The 22530-nt window shown below is 42.0% G+C and overlaps 1 protein-coding gene across 1 annotated transcript in view; it reads right to left on the reverse strand.

Annotated features, from left to right (window-relative positions):
• LOC129113582 (polypeptide N-acetylgalactosaminyltransferase 10-like) overlaps window positions 1-22530 on the reverse strand; it is an 81555-nt gene that overhangs the window by 53126 nt on the left and 5899 nt on the right. The window contains exon 2 of the mRNA XM_054625969.1: window positions 742-844. Coding sequence (XP_054481944.1) covers window positions 742-844 — 103 coding nt within the window. The remainder of the gene's footprint in view (window positions 1-741; window positions 845-22530) is intronic.

The following is a 22530-nucleotide window of genomic DNA, read 5'->3' on the forward strand; positions in this document are numbered from 1 at the left end:
CAAAAGCAAAAGACCAAAAACAAAGCAAGAAAACAATAATGGTGGATAAAAAACACCACACAATGTCAAGTTGTGGGTTAAAGCTGTGGTTAAATTATTTATAATGTGAAACAGACTTGTTTACCATCCTGGTCTGTATAAATCAGAGCTTGGACATCCGGAGGAACAAACCCGCTGATGAAACAAGATGAAACGAAAATCAACTCTAACGGCTGAACTGCTTGAGAAACTCTCATATTTGTACAGTTTCATCTTGTGCAGCTTTATTAAAGGAGAATCAGGGGGGGGGGGGCTGCACTGAATACCCAGAGAACAAAAACATGACTTGTTATTCACAGACATACCTGTTTCATTAGGCGGAAATAATCTACTTTCCCTCCTAAAAAGGTAACAAGTGTGGAAAATAACTTTTTACCCTTTAACGGCTCATTTCAAGGATAAACCCATTTACACTCATTTACACTGTTGGTAAAGAGGCTGATTTCCCTGAACAGAAAATAAAACTGAGCTGGTGATGATTGTAGCAGAAACACACTGTATTTATGACAGCAGAACTGCACTCAGAGCAGATATTTACACCGCTGATGAAGAGCTGGGGAGCAATAAGACCAAGAGAAGGAAGAAAAAAAAAAAGAAAACATTAATGCATGCAGTTTTTGCACAACTGTGAAGCTTGTGTACATGATGAACATGTCATGACAGTTCTCCTAGAGGAGGGACTAGGAGGAGGTTTGGACCTACCGGATCGAGAGGCGTCTCTTTTGATTGCTTCATAGTTGTGCCAGTCTTTCCTCCGCACGCCGCCCGGTCCCACCTGAGCGTCCTTCCCCAACCGGTTAACCCCCTGTGGACACAAAGAAGCACAGAAAGACGGTCATGAACGCTGTAAGACACACAGACAAACTCATGCATTCTCCCTGTATTGACAGATGGTTTTAAAAGGACCATACCAGAGGTTTGTTGCAGTCAATCAACTATACATGTACATTTCTGCACATCACTGTTCAATAACACCATAGATCTTTTTTGTTTTCGATAATTTGAGTGCACTATGGAAGTAAACTTGCTGATACTTGAAACTCATTATCTTATCATGTAGTCTAAGATGACCATGACAGTTTTAGCATTTTCAAAAGGAGTCATTGCTGGTGCTTTTTGCGGCCCCGTGGGCATCTGAGACGTGGGAGTCAACAGCGAAACCGTCTAAATCAAGAGCTGTTTTTATGAGAAAAATCTGATTACTTAATATTGTGAAAACGTTATTAGTCATATCTAAAAACTCTTAAATGTCACAGTGTCTATAAATGCAAAACATGAAAGGATACAATACAAAGAAAGTTAAGTAATAAAATGTGAGTGACTGAAGATTGTGATTTAATTGAGCTTTCAAGTTCCAAGTTAATTTGTTGGCTTAAAATGAAATCTAAAAAAATTCAGACAAAGATTTCGTTGGATACCCATCAAAATATATTATATAATATTTTGGAAATATGAAATTATTAACGTCAGAAGTAAGTCAAAGATGATCACAATATTATCAATTTACTAAGCTAATAATTAGCTTCTGAATGCAAAACTGTTTTGCAGCTGGATCTCGAGTACCAGATGTGTTTGACTTCCCCACCCGCCCACAAATGTAAAGGTTTGGCCATCTCAAATACTTGTAGGAACTGAGGTACTGAGTAATTATGTAAAATATACACAATATGCAAAGTCATGCTGCGCGCCTTAAAGAACTGCTCCACAGTTATACATCAGTGCAGCTCACACAATACGTTTTTTTTCCCCTGCTGCTCCGTCAGTATCGGTGTCAGTGAAGAGAGATTTCTCCAGAGCATCAGACTCTCACTATCCAACAGCGCTGTGCTCAGAGTTTATCCACAGAAAGTGTGCTCTTCTATTTCATGCTTGACGATCCTGTGAGGAGAATATCAATGCTGTGACGCACGGCTCCGCGGAGGCCTTATGTACACAAGCACACACATACCGACAGATGCAGTGCAGCCCGGCATACAAAAAGGCAGAGGCTGTTTCTGCTTCCACTTAGTCATTCTACACACCGGGTGACTTTCAGTGACTCGGCATCGTGAATTACAGGATCAGAGCACAATGGAGAAATAATTAGCTTGATGGGAGGAGGCAATTAGTGAAACACTTAAATACAAATGGCACCACTGACTGCATGAAATATTGTGAATTATTAATCAGACTGCTGGCTTAGAGGGATGTGACACTGAATAACAAACTGTACGGACACACATTTGGTTGGAGGACTATTGGTGGGTTTGTGATGGTCTTGAGTGTGCTTCAATCTTTTTGTGGATCGAGTTATAGCAGGTTGAAGAGTTGGAGTTAGGAAATTCTCGCTTCGTTTTAAGGTTTGAGTTAATGCCCAAATAGGTGTCCATTATCAGGATTTTATGGACGACGGTGGAGCCAGAATTGCCGGCGCTAAGTCTATTAATTCCTGATTATAGACACCTCGAGCAAGGGCATTATCTCCCTTATACCATCGTAAAGACATGACAATGAATTTGTATTTTAATAAGGCAGCAACCTCCGTCTTCTGAAAAGTGAAGCCAAAGCAGAAGTGCCATGAACTTGCATTGTTTCTAATGGCCAGCAGGGGGCGATCGCTCTGGCTGCAAGAAGAAGTCGGAGGAAAAGTCCGACTCAGACGACTAAGAGAAAATGACCCTACTTCTTCCTGGATTTATTCCCTCAGTAAACAGTGTAAACATGAGTTTATGGTCTCAATCGCTATTTTCAAGTCTTCTTCAATACAGCATGACGTTCATTTAGTAAATTATGGTCCCATTTAGAGTTAAATAGACCAGAAAGCAGGATATGCTTTAGGGCGGGGCTACCTTGGGATTGACAGGTCGGACACGGCGATGTCTGTTCTGGGAGCTATACGTGTTTTTGTCTTAGAACTTTAACTCTTTCTTAGTGTGTATTCAGTTCATGGAAGTAACTTGTAATCTTTTTGGTTACATAGATATGTCTTCGGTTGTGTCACTTCTGGTTGCAAAAAAAAAGAAACAAGATGGCGACGGCCAAGATGGCTCGAGGTTTGAAAATCCATAGTCCATCAACAAGTGAGTGACATCTCGGTGACTACGTCCATTTCTTATAGACAGTCTATGATTTTCATTTTCACAATCATGCAATAGAAATATCCCCTACTTTGGTAAATAGGACAGACCTTAGATACGACTTGGCAACAGAAGATATTTCAAGTCCGCTCAGCTCAGTTTCAGTTTCACTGTAGCCAATCAGAAAAGAGTATTTACCAAGATCCTGGCTTTAGTTTCGGTAAAGGTCAGGTGAAGGTGTGCAGTTGGTAGCATCGTGTTGTTAGGGGTAACACTCTCGTCCCATCACACACATATGGCAGTTTGCATAGACAGACCGCATTAGCTTAAATATTTTAAAAATCTGAATTTGATCTCACTTAAAATCAAACATCAAACCTAACTTTTCATTAAAATTTCTTTTCTTATTCTTTTTCCCTTTGAATCAAAGCTTTTTTATGTTACTCTACGACTGCCTAGGTAAAACCTGACAGGGAGATCCTTGAACAATGTTCCAGCCTGAAGGTATTAGCTTATTATTCCATCTCCTGGCTGGCCTCAGCTCTGACACAGAGATGCCGTGTAGGAGCCAAATATAAAAATGAATTCCGCAATCCCTGCTCCCTTCTTCCACCTCTTCTTTTCTTCTTCTCTGCCTTCTCCTCACCCTCTCTCTCCCCCCCCTCCACCACTCTTCTTCGCCTCTTTCCGTCACAGGCAGATGCCCTCAGTGTGTCATACAAGGACCTGACAAGCAGCAAGAGTCCATCTGTGCAAATTCATACTAAAAAAGAAGCGAGATTGTGCCGCCCCATTTCCCCCTGATTACAATTTCAGCTCACGTCGCCAAGATATTCCTCTGGGGCTTTTTTTTTTTTTTTTTTTTTTCTTCATGCTGCTCAACAAGACCTTGAAAAACAAGACAAGGAGAGAGGAAAACTTTCCAGCTAATGTGTGCACATGTTTAGTTTTGTGGAAGCAGAACGGGGCGGGCACTGAAGCTAGAGAAAGTTAGTGAGACTGACTGTCAAACGGGATGAGAATGAAAGAGACAGAACAATCTTGAGGAACAGATGGGGGATGATATCGCTAGTGTGTAATAAAAGTGTGGTAAGACAAGTTAAAGCACATTCACCCTCTCCTTTCATAGCCAACTGACTTAACTTGCACTGATTGTGAATGAACTATGGCTGACAGACGGTACTTAAGCCGGAAAATATATTTAATAACCAGAAAGAAGCTGCTGTCTGGTTATTCATTTAAAAAAGAAAAGCTAGTGGGAATGTCATTAGCTTTGCAGGTATTTGGTCAAAACCCCAAAGAATGGGACACATTGAAATCTTCACCTGTTAATGACACTAGATGAAAAGGAGGACCACTGAAGTTATTACAATCCATCCATCCATGAAAAGAAAATGAGTAGCCATATCTGTACCAAATGTGATCTGTGCCAAATAGCAGTCCAACCAATAACTGTTCTTCAAAGAGTGATGGACTGACCAATCATCAGACCGACACTGCTCTCCCTGTCCAGGCTGAAACAGAAAACAAGTACACCCAAGGATCATCTTCTTCTTTAACAACACTAAGAGTATAGAGTCATGCTAGACGCTCTGTGAGGCTGTATTCAATGATGCTTTGAGCTAAATGCTAATGCCAGATTGCTGACTTGCTCTTAATGACAAGGCTAACATGCTGATGTTCAGCAGGTATCATGTTTACCATGTTCCCCGGGACAGATGGGAATGTCATTAGTTTTGCAAGTATTGAGTCATTTTTGGACTCATGATGGGATTAGATTAAAAGTCAGGGGATCACCATTCATCCTGAGGACATGATGGGGTAAGCAGCGATCCCTCTAATAGAAATATTTCACAAGGAGAAACTAAGTCAGTACCAAGGTGAAGAACAGACCGACAGATATCGCCATCCATAGAGTGATAGCTCTACTGTAGAGAGAAGTCTTGGATAATAATGACAACCAGATGGTCTGACATACAGCAGCCCAAGGCGGACAGTTCATTACCAGCCATAAAGCGCCTGTGAGGGGGCACAAAAAGTACCAATGAGAGCCACAACTCAGACTTCAGTCCTCATATTTGTTTTGTTGCTCGTGTAAAATATGCACATCAAAGTTGAAACAAATGGCGCAGAAGTAGATTTAGATACACAGTGCGTTCTTGTAGTAAATGTTGAATGTAAAAATAATTAAAGATGTTAATAATTCAATGTTTGATAAACCGTTAATCAACAATAGGAGTTTTGACGGGTTATAATGCCATTTAATGAACGGTTAACGAGGGTCGGCTATGGGTCAGAAAAAAGAAAAGTTAAAAATAGCATCCCCTCTGTTTACGATAAAAACTCCACAGGGTCACTTTCAATTTGCATTGTAGTAAAAAGTAATGCAAGGAGTAGAAAACCGCAATGCTATCTCAGCCTGCTCATGATAATGCACATTCATTCATTTATTTCATACACGCTCCGGCTCCGATAAGGCGTTGAAACAGAGCTGAAAATAAAAGGCAGCACCGAACACAGTCATCTGTTTCTCTGCTGTACGGCGGAGCGCTGCCTTCCTCTCCTCTGATAATCACCGCCATCACATAGCCGAGGCTCCACGTGGCCACAAACTCATTTCACTCTGGGCACTTTTCCGCTCTATTAATATTCGAGACGCAGCACAAACACACCGACAGGACATCGCAAAAGGAATGACACCACGAAACCACACACGCAGGCTCTGTCGCCGCCATCCAACACGCTCTCATTAACCGGCAGGCCCCCCCCCCCCAAAAAAAAAAATAAAACGTCTCATAAATGACACCACGAAAAACAGAAATGTTATCTTAGCATAACAGATATTCTGCTTTAAAGCACAAAAAAGCAGCGAGAGAACGATGTGGGCAGAGCCGAGAGGACAGGGACGTAACTCGTGTCACCTTGCAGTGTGAGGCCATATTAAATTTAATGTAGCCTTTTAGTGGTATGTTTAACTCATGACAAGGGGCCACGTGTCAATTGCAAAAGACAGGCCGAGGGTGTCCGTTGACAAATGTGAGGGTGTGTTTGCGTAAGACGTCGAGACAGAAACACGCAAGTTGCCTAATCTACCTGGAGTGAGGTATTAGTGATGTCGAAATTCAGGAGCAGTCTCTTTTACAGGACACAGCACGTAAAGTCAGAACCTGAACATCATCCCCTACATTCCGAACTCTTATTTACACGCTTGGAACTAGTTTGTATTACGTTTTGTTCGACCACTTGAAGGCAGCATGAAAATCCGTCCATCATAGAGACAGGGGAGATGTTACATTGTTAAAATATGGGGATTTTGTGAATATTAGAGTTTGGTAGATTCCCTGTTTTAATGGTGCTGTAGTAAAAGCTTAAACTGGTTTGATTTCCTGCAAACTGGCTGAACTGGCGTTTGTGATTATGACACGTACTGGCGACTTTAAGTAGCCTAGATCAGCATTCTGTTGTAACTTGTATTGCATCATCAGTAATAAGCAATATGACAAGGTGATTTACATAATAGTATGTTTATGATCGGATTAACTGAGCTACTGGTGTCTGACAGGTCTTGCACAGCTGAGTGTGCTTTACGCGGTTGATTGCGACATAGATGTGAGAGCTTGTGTGTGTAGCAGTGCAGTGTGTGTTCACTTCATTTGTTGGCGAATAACTGCTAAAACTGGTTTCTTTGTCTTGGGTGCAACCCGCTGATTAAAGTGAAGGAGGTTAGCGTCAACGTTTGCTTAAGGTGTGACACTTAAGCAAACGCTTAATATCAGACGGGTTTTAATCTTCTTACACTGGCCCAACCCTAGAGCAGTCTCTACTCTAAGACATTACTTCCTCTTCTTCACATGAAAAGTGACAGAAATTGCTCGGTCGAAAATGAGAAAAGAGAACTAGATAGAGAAGTTCAAACCTTTGCTCCTTTCTCAACTCAAAACAGCTGTCCAACCACAGCATGGCGTGGGTGTGAATGTTGGATCTTCGTTCGGAAAGTTACAGAAATGGTTGCTAGTAAATTATTGTTACCTAGAGTTTAACACATCAAAACAGGTGTTACCATGGGGGTGAGGTGTTACAGGAGTTTGTCTACTAGCCAATCAGAAACAAGTATTTTCTGTGGCCAGGGTATGACGTAAATCAATGTGTCAGTGACCAATGGCCCTATAAACATCTACAATTCGTCTATGAACATCTGTAATAAGATGTGACGTGATATTTTATTGACGTTAAAGGGGGGCCAGGGTTTTATTTTTTTCATGCGATTAATTACCACCTCAATGTATTTTTCCAAACTGTTGTTTTTGTCATCAGTACTTTCACACAAAACACAAATACTATGCGGCAAAAACTATTTTGTTATCTGAACACGGTTGATTTTTCTGAGCTGTCGCACCGCGTATGAGGGCATCGACCAATCACAATGTGAGGAACGGACATATTCAAAACATACACTATGGTTTAAAACAACAGAGAAACTCCAAAGTCCGAACAAAGACGGAAAACTTCATCACTCCTTTCAAACATGACAAAGGCAGCACAGACCAGATCCCCTGCTTCAAGTCTTACCTTTCACAATAAAAGCCCTCGACATATACACTGCATAACAGAGGGAACACAAACTCACTCAGAGCATTTTGCTTCAAGGAAACTCAATAAAATGTCTTTTGAAAATTTGCATCGCTGACGGTATGAATAGTTTGAAAGCAAAATATTAGTTTATTTGTCATTTTCCAGTGTTTTATTCACCACACCCCCAGTGTAAAGGCCTTAAGACCGAATGAAAACCGTTTAAATGCAACAACAAGCAAGTGGCCATTGCACAAGAAGATTATGATATAGTCAAGGCTTCAGAGCATATACTGATTAATTCTTCTGAATTCGGATGAAACAAAGCAGCATTTGCACCGCCGAGTCACTACAACACATTCTGTCTTTAAATGTGGACAACACCTGACTTAGGACATTGTGTGTGTGTGTGTGTGTGTGTGTGTGTGTGTGTGTGTGTGTGTGTGTGGGTGGCACTAAAATCACAGTCAGACATTGGTCCTTCGCTTTTCTCCCCTGGTGACCTCGATGGAGGGATTTGCAGATTATGAAGAGCCTCTCTGAACCCCTGGCTGCCTAACCTCATTTCCATGCTGCTGTGGTCTTCTGTTAATCTGCCCAACGGCAGATTACGTTTGCTGTTCGGTCAGATAGGTTGGGATTGGTGCTGCTGCTGTGGGTTTAGGCTCTCAGCAGCTGTTGTGGGGCACTGCGCAGTAATACTGCAGTAATACAGCGGGAAAGTTTCATTCCTCCATTTGGCTCGCTTTCTTTGATTCTGAACTAAAGAATATCTAGTCCAATTAATTTTTTTCTGGCCACTCCATCCTGTCTCTGTTGTTATTCTTTGGTTATCCATCATCAGATGCAGAGTCCGTCTGTCGAGCTACCAAGGTCTTCTCTCGTGAAAGCCTGGTTAATAAAATTGAAAAATCTGCTTTCTGTTATCTTTATTAATAAATGTCGTCTGGCTAAAAAAGATGAACAGAACACCGTCCTTGGCTTTGCTTCTGTTGCATTCAGGCCCACTGTGCTAAGGTCACGATGCCACCTCAGGCTAAAATCATGTGCAAAAACACGAGCCGGCTGCCAGCATGTTGTCACAGCGGTGTTTCCTTTATGGAGGTACAGCGCCCAGGTAATGTCGCTGTCACCCATGAATGATAAACCTTAAAGTTGCTGGTGAAAGGAAGCAGAAAAATAAGAGCTCTGCAGAGTAATACAAAGTTGTTTTTTTCTTCTCTTCCTCTAGTTTACAATTTCACTTTCTTGCCCGCTGCCCGACACCTTCAGCATTTAGACTTGAATGAAGCCCAGAGATGTGGAGTAGACACTTGCATCAGGTGCTGACTGTGGTTTTCTTCTCGTAAATGTTACGAGTTGCTCTGCTGCGGAACCACAAAACATACATATTACTTGTATTCATTTTCTAATCAGCCTAAAGTGAAGACCTGCTTGTTGCACCGACAGTAAAACTGCTGTTGGTCGTAGTTTTGCAGACTTTTTAATGCACAAAATAAACATTCTCTCAGGCTGCACTGATCAATTAGATTTTAGGTTATAAAAGGAGAGTAGCACCGCCATAACACCCATTCCACAACATCCTATTTGTATTGCATGCATGCATGCTCTACAGGTAGGAAATAGGCAGGGCAGGTAGGGAAAAGAAAATATGATGGAACAAGTATGGCCTTGACATTTTGGTAATGTGTTCCTGATCTTTTAATGGTTGATGGTGAGAAATTAAAGAAAAGGTTCACACATCTAAGAACAATAAACACCCACATGTACATTGAAACAGTTCTTTGCTTGTTGAACTCATTCCATCTGCTCATACTTTAAAAATTCTTTCTTTATTCCCAACAAAATCTCAAGTTAATAGTTAATCAAATCAAGAGAGTCAGACAGCGTTTCCTTGCTGAGCTGATGTGGACTGATAGTCAACACAAAGAGGGAATTTTGCATTAAAAACACAGGTTTCTAACAGAAGCCTCATTTCAGATCTGGATTAACTAAAGTGAACTTTGGGAATTTTGTCCCCCATCACTTACATATAGTGGGAAGCACAAAAACATATAGTTGACACTTAACTGCTTGAATTTCATGCAGCACAGCACACTCATACACACAAACTGAAAATAAACCCACATTCTTCTGGGTTTTCTTTAGCATAGTGGAAGAGCTGGTATTATCAGCGGAGCATTGTGTCTGATAAGAACACAGCTGCCCATTCATTGTTCGAGGAGGACCAGTCAGACCAGTCAGACCACCTTTGGTCAATACTTCCCCGTTTCTGAGAGGTCGACGAGATGGTCGACCTCTCAGAAACGAGAATCGAGACAAAAAGAAGCTTTTACTGTTCTTTTCTCTTTCCCTTCCTGTTTTGTCAGATCACAGGCCGCTCCACCTCCACCCCCTAGAGACACAATTACCTGTCTTTCCTATTCCACCTCACCTCCTACTCTGACTCTCCTCCAGCACTTCACAGATGAGTCAATTTGCCCCGGCCGTTCTGACTCGTCACACAGAAACATAAGCTGAAGCTAACAATCCTCGCTTCCTAAAAATAGTGCTCTGACTATGCCACGGTTTCCCACCTCCACCTCCACCTCCACCACCACCACCACACCAGTCACAGATCCAACAAGCTGTTGATCCGACTGCAAAACTCGGATGAATCATAGCATCACATCCAAAGTGCTTTGCTGGAAAATGGTCATCTTTGGTGTTTTAAGTTATTGTGTAGAAAAAAAAAAATATTACACAGCAGTTTGATGCATCATCCCCCAAAAGTTGGACTTTTCTCTGATACTGACTCAATGTTTCAAGGAAAAGAAATCCAGCTGAAGGCAGGCAAAAGGAACCATTTATTTTCAGAAGAATACCATCCAGGCGTGATCATTCAGACGGTAGAAAACCAGCAGAGACAGAGAGAAAAAAGTAAATAAGCAGCAAAGTCAAAGGGGCAAATGAAACGAAAAGAAAGAAAAACATCTTCTGCTCCTTGGCAGCTGAACTATAGGATCTCAGGCGGAGATCGAGGCGCCGAGACCTCCCTGGAAGAGGAGCCCAGCGGGGTCGTTGCACAGCGCCTCATCCCCCGACAGGAGTCATTACCCACAGCCCCGCTGGGACCACAGATACCGGGCAGAGGACTGGACAAAGGCCATGACAGATGGCTGCTCCTCTGCCTTCTGCAGGCACAGAACTGTGCTTAATTCTTGGAAGCTTGACACAGACACAAAAATACAATACAAAAATACTGGCAAATTTGGAGACTTTCATGTTGTGTGAACAGTTTCACCCCTTGCGGGTTGTTTATTCTGCAGGGAAACAGTCGGTGTTTATCTCGACTGCCATCGAGCGCAAACAACAAGCCCTGGCCGTACCTACACCAGTCGGCTGCAAAACGAAGAGATTTACTTGAGAACTGTTTAGCAGCACTTCATTTACATAAGTCTAACTTTGTACCACACATTGTGCATGAACAAAGAAGAGAAACAATATTTTCCTACTTTCTGCATGTCGTACATGAGGAATACTGTAGAACCAAACATGGAACTTGGACAGATGTGTGGCGCACGATTATGTATTCAGTATTACACTTTGCCATTTCAGTTAAAAATTCAATTTTAAAGGAGGCCCAGTGTGATGGATGGGTAAAGGGCTTTACAGCTGTGTTACCACTGCCATGATCACAGCTTCAACTGGCCTCCATCCAAACCCATCTGAGCGAAGAGCTGTTCAAATAAGCTCCTTATTATCGTGTCTGAGGGAGAGGAAGCAGGGAAATACTGAACGGTGGCCACTAAAGGCTGCAGGTTCAAAGGGCAGCTTCTATCTCAGCTTCTGTATCTAAAAGCTTCAGGTCAATGTCGGGTCCAGGCACAGAAACAATGTGACCTGCAGTAACATCCTGGAGTACAGTGAGTAATTCCTCTAGGGACGCCATTCTGTAACGACTGCCCTTGTAGAGAGACAAGGCAAACATTTCTCCACTGAGAGATAACAATAAGTTAAACATTTCCATCCACCTGTTCATGGGTATTTTGAATTTCCATGTCAAGTCAAGTAAAGGGAAACAAAAGGAGAAACCTCAGGAGACAACAATGAGGGATCCCTCTTCCTGGACGGCCAAACAACAGGGCACGACACTAGGGGTTGCCAGGTTGGCAATTGGCAAACGTTTGAGGAATTGGCAACCAATTTGTTGCCATTGGTTACCATAACTGCCAACAACTTTTTACCATCAAAAAAAGGACAGCAAATACTGCACCCAAAATACATTAATATATGTATATATATATATACATACATGTTATTTTTTTGAGGCTATAAGTTGCATTTGTTGTATTTAAATATTGGACATTATATATTTGGAGCCACATTATGTTATGTTGGCTCTCCCAGTCTCTTCAGCTGTATGTGCGAGGGGATTCAGCTGTCTAAGTAAGACGGATTGGAGGTCATCTCTGGAAGTAGAGATGATGGACAATGTTGTTGATGTTGGTATCACTTGGGGGGGGGACCAACAATCCAACGGCCAATGGATCTGTGGTTGGAATCAGCACAAAGGCCCAGGAAAACTACGTTTAAAGGGACAGAACGGATGAACAAGCAACCAGTGATCTGTGGAGAACATGGCTGCACTGCTGCTATTTTGTATATAAAGAACTGAGGGTGGACACGCTAACTGATGAACAATTAAGATTTAAACTATGCGTATCAGATAAAACACAAACTACAAGGAATTTAGTTTAGTTACATTCTCATTTTGAAGCTGACATATAAATGCATAGAATCTTTATTAGATACTAATCCTTGCTTTCTTCAAGTTGCTTTTTGATTTTATGTCTTTATTTCTTTTGTTGTTGTGTTTCTGCTGCTTTACTTTATTGTGCAAACAAATTGTTCTCAACATATCTCAATTACTCAAAATATAAGCTTACAAAAAATGTAAACCATATTTTAGATTTCAGCAGACAAAAGCTGATGCCTGCTCGGAGGCGGGGCAACCAATTTTAACAGTTACGGTTGAGCCCTGGACACAGAATTGACCAATTTACGACAATTTACAAGCTAAGCAGTTTATGGAAGAAATTGACCGATTGATGCAGAGAATCATTGTCTTGCAGCTTACAGCCAAAGAACAATGTGAAAACACTTGGCTGGTCAGCAATTCGGTCATTACATGAACACCATTTTCCCAGCTACCCATGTCATCTGCTCGGTTTTTTCTCCCACGAACAAGCAGCCTGGAGTGTGTTTCCACCCCCCTCCTCCCTCCTCCCTCACCCATTCACTCCTTCCCCAGGCTTCCTCTCCGGACGCAGAACTCAGAGCCTTGTCTCATCCTGTCGTTGCAGCGTGGGAGGGCCCGGCGCCACTGAGGGGACGGAGGACAGATGTGGCTTATATAACGATCAGCAAAATCAGTTATCTCAGTGGCCCTAATCCTGCTAGCATCCCTCCATACATCTCCCTACGGCTGCCCTTGTCGTGCTGCGCCAAAGCTTTACTGTGCCGTGGAGAGCCAGAGAGCCAGAGAGCCAGAGAGCCAGAGAGCCAGACAGCCTGAGAGCCTGAGGCCTGCTGCTGCTGCTGCTGCTGCTGCTGCTGCTGCCTTTCCCAACGTTGGTTAGTGGTGGGGAGAGTGAATCAATGAGCTCAGCAGGGAGAGCTTTTTCAGCTCCACTGGAAGGCAATTATCAACATTTGTCAGCGAGGAGACAATCAGGCCACGGGATGATAGCCCGGGGTTCAGCTGACAACAGTCCAATATGAGAGCATTATGTGAAACAAAGTGGGCAGAGAACTGTCCCCGACCCCGCGCCATTCAGTGGCTGGTCCATAATGCAATAACATGCTGTAAAATCTACCAACTTGTTTCAGCCGGCTGCCTCACATCACCGATGAGTGCAAGAGATAAATGACGAGCGCCAGTTCTCCAGACCCGACAATAGGAGCAGGAATGACTCATCAGATTCAAGATTAATATTACAGAAAAAGAAGCAGCATTTATCATGCCTACTATTTCCTCTAGTGGTATCTAACCATGGAGATTTGGAAAAATTGAAAGAGGAGCCTTTCAAAATTTAAAATAAATGACTAATATTTAGTCATCCGACCGTGTTAAGTCATTTAAATAAACATCAAAGCCAGCTACTCCATGCTTTTATCGGTCCCTCATCATTATATAACAGGCTAATCTAAGCTCAACGGTCAATTTACCAGCCATTCAGAGCTTCCAACGACACCTCACAGGCTTCATTCAGGTAATGCTTTGTATGCCTTCAGGTCTTTAATAGAACTTAGATAATAAACAATTGGAATGGTAGCAATATGCATTTGTCCTTATTTTCCGATATTTTTCTGATACTCAAAAATGAACCAAAGAAAGTCTACAGTTAAATGACTGGACAATGCAAAGACATTGCTGTGTTTTTTTTTTATTGGACAGACGTTTCAGTCTCCATGAAATCTTTGAAACATCAGCCAAATTTTATTGGAAAGAAATGCTCATCTTGAGTTTTTTGGTTAATTTTCTTTTGTTTTATGTTTTGATTGAGACAAATTAAATCCCATTGACCTCCATTATATTGTGGTGGTACAGCTGTTTCAGAGGCAGAACCATCAAAGCTTGTGCACATAAATCGGACACCCTCTGCATGGCTAGATACCTTTAGTGGTAAAGAAAGAAGAAAAAAAAAAAAAAAAGGTTTTGCTTTTTACATTCCGGAAGAACTGCCGCTTGAAGAAACATGGTCAAACGTTTGCTGCAATCAGTTGGTTAGTCTATTAGAACTGCAACTACAGGGCAGGCTTTGTACTCTCCTTTGGACAAAAACATTTGGTTTGTCCAAGAAGGGCATGACAGCGGTTTACAGAGAAGGGAGACTCAGCTTCTCTATTAAAGTGTGATAGCAGCAGCTTGACAGCTCAAAAAAGAAGCAAATGATGAAACTCTTCTTCGCCTTCTCAGAAAATTCCCCAAACCCACATTCAGTGCAAAGGTCTGAAAACACACAATGACCCTCTTTGACCCTCTTCCCAAAGGGAAAATACTTTTTATGAATTGGCTCCTTTCACTCCATCGAAATCTAATCTTTTTGATTTTTTTTTTTCTTGGACTCTTTTAGAAGTTGGAACTGCTGCTAGAACGACAAAGAATATGTTGACATTGGTGACATCATCTTGAGTCTCTTCGTTGGCAGTATGGTTGCGTTTTATAGCAGCTAAGGCTGTGAATTATTTCCCCCTCACCATGACGTGTTCGTCATGAGCTTAATTTACACAGTCACACACCGGGAGTTGAAAGCAACTACTGCAAATCACATTTCCACAAGCAGCTACGCAAGTGAGTCACCAATTAGCAGTGTGTGTTACATTTCCTAGAAGGCTGACATCCACCGTTTCTCTATAAATGACTTCTTAAGGTTACATTTCGACTTTAATGGCAGCATATAAAGACACCAGAAAACTCGCTACCTGCACAGCTTGAGTGTCATACGCAATCACTGCAACGGATTGTGATGTGGGAATAGTGAAAAGTTTTAAGGGTGGTGCTATATATATATGACTAACATTTCATACAACATCTTCAAAAATAGCCATGGAATTGAATCAGACTCAAGAGGACTTCTCTAAAGTGTTTACTGCAGGTCTAGTGCTGGTTGTTTCTGTCGTTATGTCCAACATTTGTACTCCACATCATGACAGTTTTTCTCAGTAACTTTGCTACATTTCTTGATTTAACCTTAACACAGGCCTAAGTATGGCCTAACATCTACTTCACTGGTATATTTTGAAGCTCAGACAGTAATGGCTAATTAGCATTTTCCTAAAATGCTAGCTAGCATGTAAGCTGGACGGAATGCTTGGTTGCTCGCTAACCACTATAGTTTGCCACCCATCTTGCTGACAAGCTAAATACAGCGATACAATTAAATTAGTCCTGCATGCTGACACACTTGAGCTGAGGTTAAAAAAAATTAAAACACAGCATACAATATTAGTAGCCTGCTGAGGGGCATTTAAAATACATCCAATAAATAAAGAATTGCAAATGGGTGAAATACTCAAATAGCATGCTGCAGGGCAAGAAAAATACATTGTTATAAGCCAGTGCTACTATTACATTTTAAAAAGCTATAACTTTATCGTGACACACAGTAGCTAGTGACATGTTAATATTAGCCACCGCACCACCCACACACTGTCAATCCATCACCATCCGCCCTGGAACATACTTAGCAAGGCCATGCATGGACAAATGTTCCTCTCTTTATCTAAGTGTGTCTGCGTCCACAGTCCAACCCGGCTCTGTATGTGCTGACTCTAAAAAAAAAAAAGAAATGCAATGAAGGAACAATTCAATCTAATAACATCAGAGAGCGCAGCTGACGTACTACTGATAGTAGTATTGATAGCATCTGAGATTGAATGTCTGGAGCTGGCAGCAGGCGAGGAGGAGGAGGAGGAGGAGGAGGAGGAGGAAAGTATATGGGAAGGGGGAAAAAGTTGCATTTTGTAAACGTTTTAAATACAATATGGTGCTCTGTATTGCTTAATTGAGATGAAGGTTTTAAAGCAAATTCAAAAAATATCAAAAGTTATCCAGTGTAAGAAAAGTAAACTTAAAATCCATCCAAAGCCGTCAGCAAAGTAGCAGACTGTTCCTACGTCGCATCAGCTACCACCTCAAAACTCCCAGCATTCATAGCTAACCACACAGCTTGTCTTTTCACGCATCGTTTTACACCCCTAATCAATGCCAATGAAATTATTCTCCAAGACGGCGGGGGAGGGAAGGGGGGGAGACTTTTTCCCCTGAATATGATCCAAGATGAAGACAGGTGGGGGGGTGGTGGGGTGGTGTTGTATATGGTGCGTCTGAAGTGATCAAAGCCCTATAAATACTAACAGTGACATAACCTGCTGTCGCCGCGAGTGTCTCGCTAAGGAAAGGGGCCGCGGTCTAGCGGAGCAAAAAATGCAGCAATTTCTTCCGGAGACAGCGTGTCAATCTTCAAACAGCTGTTTTCCCCAAAAGTTGCCGGTGTGGCTGCAGTCTGATTGCTGAAAAGAAAAAGTGCTTTAAGACTCGGGAACGAGGGCGACTGCCTCGGCTCAAGCACGTTCCTCGAAAGCTCTCTGAGCCGTGGGAAACATCTACTGCGACATGATCTGTCAAAATGAAAGAAAGTCGTCGCGCTAGGCAGAGGAGCGGAGCGGCAGTGGCCTAATGATGGGAGAAGCTGGAGACTTGGTAGTTTGAATGACAAGGTGCTGCTGAGCAAAGGGCTTGAACCCTCCATCACCACGTTTACAATCACACACAAAGAAGAAGAAAAAATACGATCAATAAGCATTTACAGCACAGCACCTGGCTTCATATGAGCAGCTTTCTCTCTTCTTTTTTTTTTTTACCTTGAATTTTCTCAATTGTTGTTTATAGCAGATGGAGGAATCAATGTTTATGATACGGCTTCATTAATCATTTTATTGCTCCTTATTGAGCGCTGTTAAAAGCTCAAATTCATCCTTCAATAAGTGTAATATTTCGACTGCTTAGAGTTTTCTAAGAGATACTGATTGCTGTTACAGTGAATCAATTATGACACCAACTAATATCCTTGATTGCTGAACCTGTTTGGTTTCTGGCACAATGTCACTCTTATGTAAGTTGCATCGAGGAAGGGAGGCAGTCTAGACACACTGACTTCAACTGCTGTCCAATTTTTTTCTTTCTCTCCTATTACAAGTGTACTTGTTCATTTCCCACACAATGTGTTTCCCTGCATGAGTCCCAGTAGCTCACTTAACTTATGTGGCATATATTCAGCTAGCTGCAGACTGCAAATATCAACTTTTCCTCCATTTAGTCTGAAGTACTTTCAGGTTGCTGGTTGCTATCAGAAAAAAAACTCATGACACAACTCAAAGACATGTGGAAAGCCTAACTTAACTTTGAATGTTAGCAAACAAAGATACATTTTCTCCCCTTTTCCTAAAATGGTCCTAAATAGATGCTAGAGTACTTCCTTGTTTTATGAAGCCGTACTTACAGCGGCGACCATCATCCTTGCAAACCCCTCCCTCTAAGTTCTTCTACTAACCCCAAACCAGGGCCTTTTTAGGGGGTAAGATGTCCCTCATGTTCCTCAAAAGGTTCCTGGACCCTGGGGAAAAAGTTATTTCCGTCCAAAAGGGGCTCTTGAGTATTGTTGAGACGCGCTGCATCAGCATGTTTAGTTTAGTTCACGATGAAAACCATCCTGTTGCTACTTTTTATCATTTTTTTTTTTTTTATATAAAACAACCAAAATATATGCGAAAGCCAATCACAAGGTTCTAGATTCCAAAGTGGTGTCTGCAACTTGCTTCATCTGTCTGACAGACGGTAATAAAACCATGCAAAGTTAGGGCACTTTTACCAAACAAATGACTAAAAGGTTGAAGCGATTATGAACATTTTCATTAGTTATTGCCATTTGCAGCATAGTAGAATCATAGGAGGAGTTTCAAGCACCTTATAATGCAGATTCAATAACTACAGAAAAAAAGGACAAGGCATTAACAAACCAAAATAAAGGTGAAATGTCCTTTTTTTCGATAAAAGTAAACCAAATTTCTTGTATACAGTGACAATTCTGATTCAGGTAACTGCACAAAGAAGAGAATAACCACATTACTGAAGAGCATGTGAACGCACCACAGTGGTCAGAGGCTGTTATAAGACACAGCAGAGAGAGAGGAACAAACATCCTGCCTTGGGTTAAATGGTTAATCTGCTTCGGGACATTCAAACTGCTCCTCCTCCTTACCCATGAAGCTTTGCTGATTTTACTGCCATGACTGTGCCATGACTGTGCCATGACTGCGGTTTGCCTTATCACTGGAATTGCTGGAAGACATGCTGCTTTGTCTTCTGCACACACACACTCACACACACACACACAGAGCTTTTATCTCATATGCACAAAGCTCACAGCGGACTGCCTTTAAATGCCGCCGACTCCAAGAGTGAGAGCTACAGAAAGACACACACTTCACGCATCAAAGCATGCAGCCGGGAGAAGAAAAACAGAATTATCTCTTGAAAAAACTACACTAGTGAGTCTCCCTTCAACTCATCACAGATCAGGTGCTGTGGTCAAGTACACCGGGGGGGGTTTTCAGCAAGGAAAAAAGCTAAACTCGTTCTCCCAGGCAACAATTACATAAGTGAACACAACAACACGAGGTGAAGAAGAGTCGAGGTCCATTTATCAGCCGAGGGTGAGACAGAAGTATATCCGACGGCTAACGGTAATAATAACAGCGGTTAACCGTCGGTGACCTTTAATTCCAACTTCATCCAGATTACCAGCGGCTGATAATAAAGAGTACGAGGGTCGGAGTCGGTGTTCATATCTACAATTTATGGAGTTATTTAGTGAGCTCAAGATAGAGCGGAGGAGTTTGACGACCTGGGTGAAACATTTCTTCTGCGTTCTACTGATTTACTCCGTGCCTTCCCATTGGACAGAACGCATTCTGTTCCAAGTCCAAATTGGAAATGATAAGTGTTCAACCTGTAAAATTACCGAAACGAATAATCTAACATCTGCACTCTTCACGCTGTGACGGACCAGCTGTGCAGAGCTGAGGCAGCAGCCAGGCTGTGAACTTCTCTCAGCTCTCTTTTTTCATTCTTGACACAACTGTTTGTGTCACTTTTCTTCGTGTGAACAACCATGTGTAGGACCATGACATCACGTCTCCCCTCAACGCCATTTCGGAACAGCTACAAAACTTTTGATTTCCAACGTAGTCGTAGTGTGATGTCAACAATAAAATCAGAAATAATCAGGATTATGATTGTTGCCATAAACAAGCAGCCCTAGTATGACCATCGGACGTACCAAACAGATGGGGGAAAAAAACATGATTACTCAGAAAAAAAGATAGTTGACCCATTTGAAGGGAAACTACAGTGATTTAGATTACGTGGGCGGACTTCCATGAGACAGCATCTTTTTAAAGAAGGGTCAAAATCAAAGCAAAGACCAAGATATTCCCACTTTTAATTCCAAATTTGGATCAGGCTCCAAAGAGCACAGTATAATTGCTCTAATGCATCTCAGTTCCTTCATGCCTGGTAAATGTCCACATCGTTTAAACTCCAAAGTTTGTAAAACATGCTTTCTGTTAGTATCGAAGTAGTCTCAAGCCAAACCAGAGGAAACCCTGAAAACATCACCAGGGCGTCATTTTGTCAGACTTTAATAAACTTAAAGTTCCATTCGGAGACATTGAAGACATTATAAAACTCTTTTTGACAGTTTGAGTAGCGCTCCTTGTGACAAGCACACTGATATCATGTGATACATTGATGGAGGTATAGTAGTATTAAACCCAGCTCTACTAAGCTCATGCTCCTGCACACAGTTTCACATTGTCTCAAGTGTACTCTGCTGAAGGTTACATATGCATGGCTTTGCAGATGTTTCAGGTTTTGTGCACACACAGGTTTATAATCTGGAGCCCAGGATCTGTGGATTCTGACCCTTCTGAGGTCAGTGTGACTGTGAAGCATCTCATGCATCTCATTCTCTACGGGGCTCCGGCCTGTGAAACACGGCGCTGGCCTTTAATTGGCATCCTGGGATAAGTTTAATCATCTAAGCATATTAAAAATGAAAAATAAAAAAAAAGAAGAAAAAAAAAGAAAGCGTCTCCACGGCCCACGTGGCTGTAATTAAAAGCCTGACTCCTCGCTCCGTACCCGCGGGCTGTCTGCTGCACCTGTCCCTTATTTGGCTCCGTGCACTGATCTGGGGCAGCCGGTCCCTGACAGGCATACAGAGCAGCTTCTGCACGTGCTCAGTCTGCGCCGCAGCCAGCAGAGGAGTCAACGTCTGCCTTGTGTGAGGAACCTGGGGAGGAAACGCTCTCCAACAAAGTCAGCCTGAGAACAAACACCTCTTTTACCCGCTCGCTCTGCCTTCTTCTCCCGAGGTGTTTCACGAATCCCCCTCCTCCTCCCACCACCTCCTCCTCCCACCACCACCACCACCTCCTCCCTTTCCCTCTCTTAGCTCTGAGTGATAAAGTGCAACGACTTAAGTCTGCGGCGAGTAACTCCACTTGTCTTTGCAAATGACTTTCATCCCTCAGTGTCCTCCGTTTCCAGAGGCTTAACACGTTAAAGATAAAATCTCATTTCCCCAGTCTGGCAGCACAGCGAGCCCACAGCTCAGTGAGACTGCTTCAGGTGCCCGAGGTAACGGCTCGTCAATACCTATTGTCTCTCTAAATGAGCTCACTGGGACAACATCTCATTTCTCAGCTTTGCATTTTGTCCTAAACTCTCACATATCCTGAACAATTGTTGGAAAATGTTGTTCAATAATAAGTAATAAAAACTGTTACTCATCTGAATAGGTTTGTGGGTAGTAACACATTGCTATCAGAGTTTCTTCCATATCTCTCTGATCATATTTCCAAGATTAAAAGTAAATGTTTTAACTTAATGTATGTGATTCTACTGATTAAAAAAAAATACTGCATTCATTTGTCTTCCAAATAAGTTAAAGTTTACATTGTTATCATTACCAAAACCAAGAAAACTAAGTCATGTAGAGTGGTGGCTCACGTCCAAAAACTGTTGTTGCTCGACCAGAAACAAGACAGAGATGAACAGAGAGATAAAGATCGGCACACTGCAGCTCTCTTTATTGTGATTTACTAGCACATCCACGAGTGACGCTTCCAGCAGACTAGTCTAAAGCGCGCAGACCTTTATTGATATTTTCAAACCAAGCAAACCAACATATGAGCTGTTATGAACTAGAATTATCCTGAAAACAAAACCAAACTGGATTTAGTGGATTTCTGGTTTACAGGCAAGTCTTTTCACAGCTTTTTTGTGTCGTGATCACTTGAAAAGGGTTTGAGTAAATATTGAGAAAATCAAATATCACAAAAATAATCTATATTTTGGACCAAATATCTCAATATTGCGACGATATAGAAGGGTTGACATTTCACAAAATGAATACACAATGAGATTTATGATAAATAATGGTCTGTGACGTGGATATAATGACTAAGTGGGTGACGGCAAATCGTAGAACAGTCTAGAACAGTCTGGCTAGTTCAGAAAATGACATCACTTCAATGTAATGCAGCCTTTAAAACTATGAAAAGACACTAGATAGATATAATACTGATATAATGCCCTGCCCTAGTTTAAGTATGAGACTAACTTCACCATGACCCGACTGGCCTCTCATTGACATTAATCCTATCCAGTGTGAACACTCCTAGTCACATCCTTGCAGTGATGTGCCTATTTTTTTACAAAAAATAAAACATTTAGCACTGTACAGCGTAATGAACTCTTATGAACTCTCCCAACTGCTATCACAAACCACGTTAAATTGTCTTAATCCCACTCTCAAAGCCTCTCTAATTGCTCTTCATCTCACAGGATTCATAGAGATGATGCAATTCTCTTAATTGCAGAGAGCCCCCCCCCTTCACTTGTGGAAATTCACTGCAGACTGCATTTATTCCCAAATCCCCCAAAAAAAAAAACTGTGCCTTGAGGAGATCTCAGTTTTTCCCCCTGTGCAAGCACCATGCAATCGGCCAGAGGCAGCCTAAACCCACTCAATTTAAATTTTGTTTCCGTGCACTTTGGACTCTCTGCTTCCTGAAGGCGCGGCCTTGAGGTTCCCCTTGCATTTTTCTCAAACCACTGCCTGCTATTGGCATGAAACATCATTCCCTCTCTCCCGCAGGATGTCAATAGAGCAGAGAGGAGAGATTTTTTTAACAGAACCAGGGGCTAAACTCTTATTAATCTTTAATGTTTTTGGTTTTTTTTCCAGAATGGCAG

This window comes from Anoplopoma fimbria, chromosome 24 (genome assembly GCF_027596085.1).
Source record: "Anoplopoma fimbria isolate UVic2021 breed Golden Eagle Sablefish chromosome 24, Afim_UVic_2022, whole genome shotgun sequence".
NCBI lineage: Eukaryota > Metazoa > Chordata > Actinopteri > Perciformes > Anoplopomatidae > Anoplopoma > Anoplopoma fimbria.